We start from the raw sequence: 4,739 nt of genomic DNA on the forward strand, positions 1-4,739 counted from the left end.
AAAATTTTGTCCCGTTTCTTCACTTTGAATTTCTACCGCTCCATGGTCAAAAGTTTTTATCACAACAAAAGGCCCAATCCATCTTGATCTTAACTTGCTTGGAAATAACTTCAATCGTGAATGGTAAAGTAAGACGCTATTTCCTGGATTGAAATGCTTCCGGGTGATGGACTTGTCATGGAAAACCTTCATTTTCTCCTTGTAAATTCTCGAATCTTCATCGGAGTTATTTCTTAATTCTTCTAACTCTTGATGTGGAAGCTTCCTATGTCTTCCCGCCTCATCAATATTGAAATTGCATTGCTTGACACCCCAAAATGCACGGTGCTCTAATTCCACGGGAAGATGACATGGCTTTCCAAAAACTAACCTAAATGGAGACATGCCTATCGGGGTCTTGTAAGCGGATCGGTAGGCCCATAAGTCATCATCAATCCTTAAACTCCATTTCACTATTTTCTCAAGGATGGACTTCACTTCCCAATTTGAAACCTCTGCTTGACTGTTTGTTTGAGGGTGGTAGGCGGTAGAGATGTGATGGGTTACATTATACTTCTTTAATAAATCATCCATCATCTTGTTGCAAAAATGCATCCCTCTATCACTAATCAAATCCCTAGACACATCAAATCTCACAAAGATATTAGATTTTAAAAAGTCAATAATCCTTTTTAGCACCATCCGATCTTTTGGCTTTGGCCTCAACACATTTAGAGACATAATCAACCGCGAGTAAGATGTAAACAAGGATTGGATTTTGTGGCATTTGATTCTTTTGCTAAATGTTCCCCATCCTTTGGCACCGTTCACAACTTTTACAAAACAAATAACAATCCCGTAACATGGTTGACCAAAATAATCCACACTCAAGAACTTTTCTCTAAGTTCGATTAGGTCTGAAGTGTCCCTTACAAGCAAATTCATGACAAAATTGCAAAATGGATCGTTGTTCTTGTTGGGGCACACATCTCCTAATGATTTGATTGGGACAATGTTTCCATAAATAAGTTTCATCCTATACATAGTATTTTTCATCACTTTTCAATTTATCTTTTTGAGCATGAGTGAATGTCTCGATATACCTTTTCGTGACCAAAAAGTTAACGATGTCAGCGTACCAACGAATAGATTGAATATGGGAGAAGAAATGCTCATCCGAAAACTTATCTCGCATCAGGAGAGGAGTTTCATTTGAAGTGATCTGGCGTAGGTGGTCGGCAACAAGGTTTTCACATCCACTCTTGTCTCAAATTTCCAAATAAAATTCTTGCAATAATAGGATCCATCAGATGAATCTTGGCTTAGAATCTTTCTTCATCATCAAGTACGTAAGAGTCGCATGATCCGAATACACAATAACTTTGGTACCAAGTAGATATTTCCTAAACTTCTCCAAAGGGAACACTATGGCCAATAGCTCCTTCTTTGTGGTAGAGTAGATTCTTTAAGCTTTGTCTAGTAGTGTTCTTGATGCATAATAGATCACACGAGAGGCACTTCCATTCTTTTGACCCAAAACGGCGCCAATAGCATAGTTGCTTTCATCACACATGATCTTAAAGGGTAGATCCCAATTTGGTGCTTGTTTGATGAGGGCGGATGTAAGCAACTCCTTGAGCTTGTCAAAAGGGTCTTTGCACGCCTCATTGAACTCGGAATCAACAATCTTTTGCAAGAGTTGGCACATTGGTCTTTTTATTTTCGAAAAGTCTTTGATGAACCTTCAGTAGAAACCCGCACGACCTAAAAAGAACGAACTTCCTAAACACAAGTCGGGTAAGTTAAGCTTTGAATAACATCAATTTTTCCTTTATCTACCTCGATTCTTTTCTTTGACACAATGTGACCCAAAATAAAACCTTGAGTCACCATAAAATGACATTTTCCAAAATTTAAAACCAAATTCGTTTCAATGCAACTTTTCAAAATTTTGGTGAGATTGGTCAAACATTCTTGAAATAAGTTGCCATATACCGTAAAATCATCTATAAAAACTTTAGTTATGTTCTCAAAATACTCCGAGAAAATACTAATTGTACCACATTTGAAAGTGGCCGTGACATTTCAAAATCCAAATGGTATTCTCCGGTATGCAAAAGTGTCAAATGAACATGTAATGTTGTCTTTTCTTGGTCTTCCAGTGCCACTAGGATTTGGTGAAAACCGGAATACCCGTCTAGACAACAATAATGAGATTTCCCGACCAACATTTCTAACATTTGCTCAATGAAAGGTAATAGAAAATGGTCTTTTCATGTGCTTGTATTGAGTTTGCGGTAGTCAACACATACTATCCATCCGTTTTGCACACGGGTGGGGACCATCATACCTTTGTTTTTCTCGACCACCGTGATCCCCGTCTTCTTTGACACTACTTGCATCGGGCTCACCCATTTGCTATCAGAGATTCGATAGATCATCCCTACATTAAATAAATTTAATATCTCTTTCTTGACCACTTCCGTTATTGGCGGATTTAATCTTATTTGTGCATCCCGAATTAGCTTGCATTCATCCTCCATGAAAATTTTGTGCATACAAGAGGAGGGGATCAATCCCTTGATATTTGCAATCATCCAACGCATGACTTGTTTATGTTCCTTCAGCGTCTTGAGGAGTTTCTCTTCTTCAAATTCGGTAAGATGAGTTGAAATGATAATCAGAAGAGTTCCATTCATTCCCAAGGAGGCATACTTCAAGTGTTGAGGTAGGACCTTCAATTCCAATTCCGGTGGTTGAACAAGGGAAGGGGTTAACTTGGTATGGGTTGGGGGCAACTAAATTTGCTTAACATCGAATCTTGTGGATTTCTTCACTTCCAAATTATTGACCATCCTCTCAACTTTTGGATCCAACGAATAAAGCTTTAGTTTCTCGGCTAGCTTCCCCGCAATCAAACCCCCTGCTTGGGATCATCTCCAACATATCACCATTGGACAACTCAAACAATTCTTGAGTTAGTGGTTCAACAACATCAACAAAACACAAGGATGAAACATCACTAGGATATCTCATAGCATCATAGATATTAAAGCTTATTGTTTCACCATCAAATTCCATTGTTAAACTACCTGCATACACATCAATCTTAGTTTTAGCCATTTTCAAAAACGGTCTTCCATAGAGCCGATTTGGAGGAGAATTGTTCCTCTAAATCAATTACATAGAAATCTACTGGAAAGACCAATTGGTTCACTTGCACCAAAACATCTTCTAGGACACCTCCAGGAAAAACACTCGATTTATCCGCAAGAGAAATTATGACACCCGTCTCACTTAAAGGCCCGACATTTAACAATTCATATACCGAATAGGGCATGACATTAATAAAAGCACTGAGATCGATTTAAAACTGAAACTGATGGATGTTCACGGCTAGGAGGTTCACGACCCTAGGTGTTCACGGCCTAGTGTTCTTGAGTGATTAAAGAACACTTGATGATCCTAGACCAGTTCCTAAGAAGATTCAAAGGTTTTCAGGGGGGTTGTTCTTCGTGTTCTTCGTGTGTTCTTCGTGAAGACTAGTGAAATCAAATGATTTTTGGTCTAGAATAAGAAGATTGAAGAGTGTTATTAGAATGCTAACAAGATCTAAAATGAATACCTGCTATATCTTGTGAAGAATTAGTGGTTAACACTTGAATAAGATGAAAAAGGATGATCTTGGTGTGTTCTTGAGGAGAAATGATGTTCTAGGTGTTCTTGACTGATGATACTTTAGAGAAAAAGGCTTAGAAATGTGTTTGGAAGTGTAAAAAGTGAAGAAAAGTCGATTGCCTTGAATATATATGCGAGGGTTCACAGCTGAAGGGTTCATGGTCGTGAACATCGTTTTCCGTCCGAAGGCGGTGGTGGCTGAGAAGATGATTACGGCTAAGAATTAGATCCAATACGATAAGGTTTGGTTCCCGAAGCGAAACGATAAGATCATAAATGATTGCGGTCTGAAGCCTGATCATGGCCTCGTTTATAGTATGAGGTTCTCGGTCATGTTCATGGCTGCGAGGTTTTCAGCCTCGGTTCATGGTCCTCATATGCGGCCCGAAGGGAAAGAATAGAAGAAGGGTGCGAAAGTTCTCGGTTTTAAGCATTTCTCTTCTAATTTCAAACACAATTATTTTAAGTATTTTTAACAAACAAAGGTTATTATTTTAACCTTAATAAAAACCCAAAACCATAAAGAAGACTTTAATTGACCCAAGTTTGACTTTGGTTGACTTCGGTTGACTTTATAAACAGAAAATAATGGGATGTTACAGCTTTCTTAAAGATGTAAGTATATCTCCCATTTGTGCTTCACGATTGAAGATACTAGTCCTTGTCTCTTTTTGGAATTGTTGGGTACTAGTGGCAAGATTTTAAATAATGTCTTCTACAGACACTTCGGAGCTACTGGGTTGGGATTGAGGAAGTTGGTGTTGATGATGTGGAGGATGTGGTTCGGGTTCGTAGTGTGGTTATGGGTGTTGGTAATGGGGTTGTTGTGGTGGGTAAGAAGGTCTAACCAATGTAGTTTGAGGCAATGGTCTTGGATTGTAGCTTATATTGGGATTTGCCTTCCAACTTGGAGGATGGGACACATATCCGTAAGATGTCCCATTGTTGCACATACTCCACAAACCATCACTTGTGGAGTTCTTCCCATGGCTAACTTTTAGACAACGAATGTTAAATCTTTGGTTTGAGACTTCAGGTTTGATGTCACCACTTCGTTAACTTTTCGAGGCGTATCCCTCTTC

The 4,739-nt window shown here is 38.8% G+C and overlaps 1 protein-coding gene across 1 annotated transcript; it reads right to left on the reverse strand.

Annotated features, from left to right (window-relative positions):
- Nucleotides 1–1,444: 1,444 nt before the first annotated feature.
- Nucleotides 1,445–2,678, reverse strand: LOC145095539 (uncharacterized). The gene is made up of 3 exons (XM_079033397.1): nucleotides 2,330–2,678; nucleotides 2,040–2,212; nucleotides 1,445–1,666 (listed from the first exon to the last, which is right to left on the reverse strand). The coding sequence occupies exons 1-3, from the start codon at nucleotides 2,676–2,678 to the stop codon at nucleotides 1,445–1,447; spliced, it is 744 nt and encodes a 247-aa protein (XP_078889523.1).
- Between the last annotated feature and the right edge of the window lie 2,061 nt (nucleotides 2,679–4,739).

The sequence above is a fragment of the Lactuca serriola genome, chromosome 3, assembly GCF_051521515.1.
Source record: "Lactuca serriola cultivar US96UC23 chromosome 3, Lser_US96UC23_V15, whole genome shotgun sequence".
Classification (NCBI taxonomy): Eukaryota; Viridiplantae; Streptophyta; class Magnoliopsida; order Asterales; family Asteraceae; genus Lactuca; species Lactuca serriola.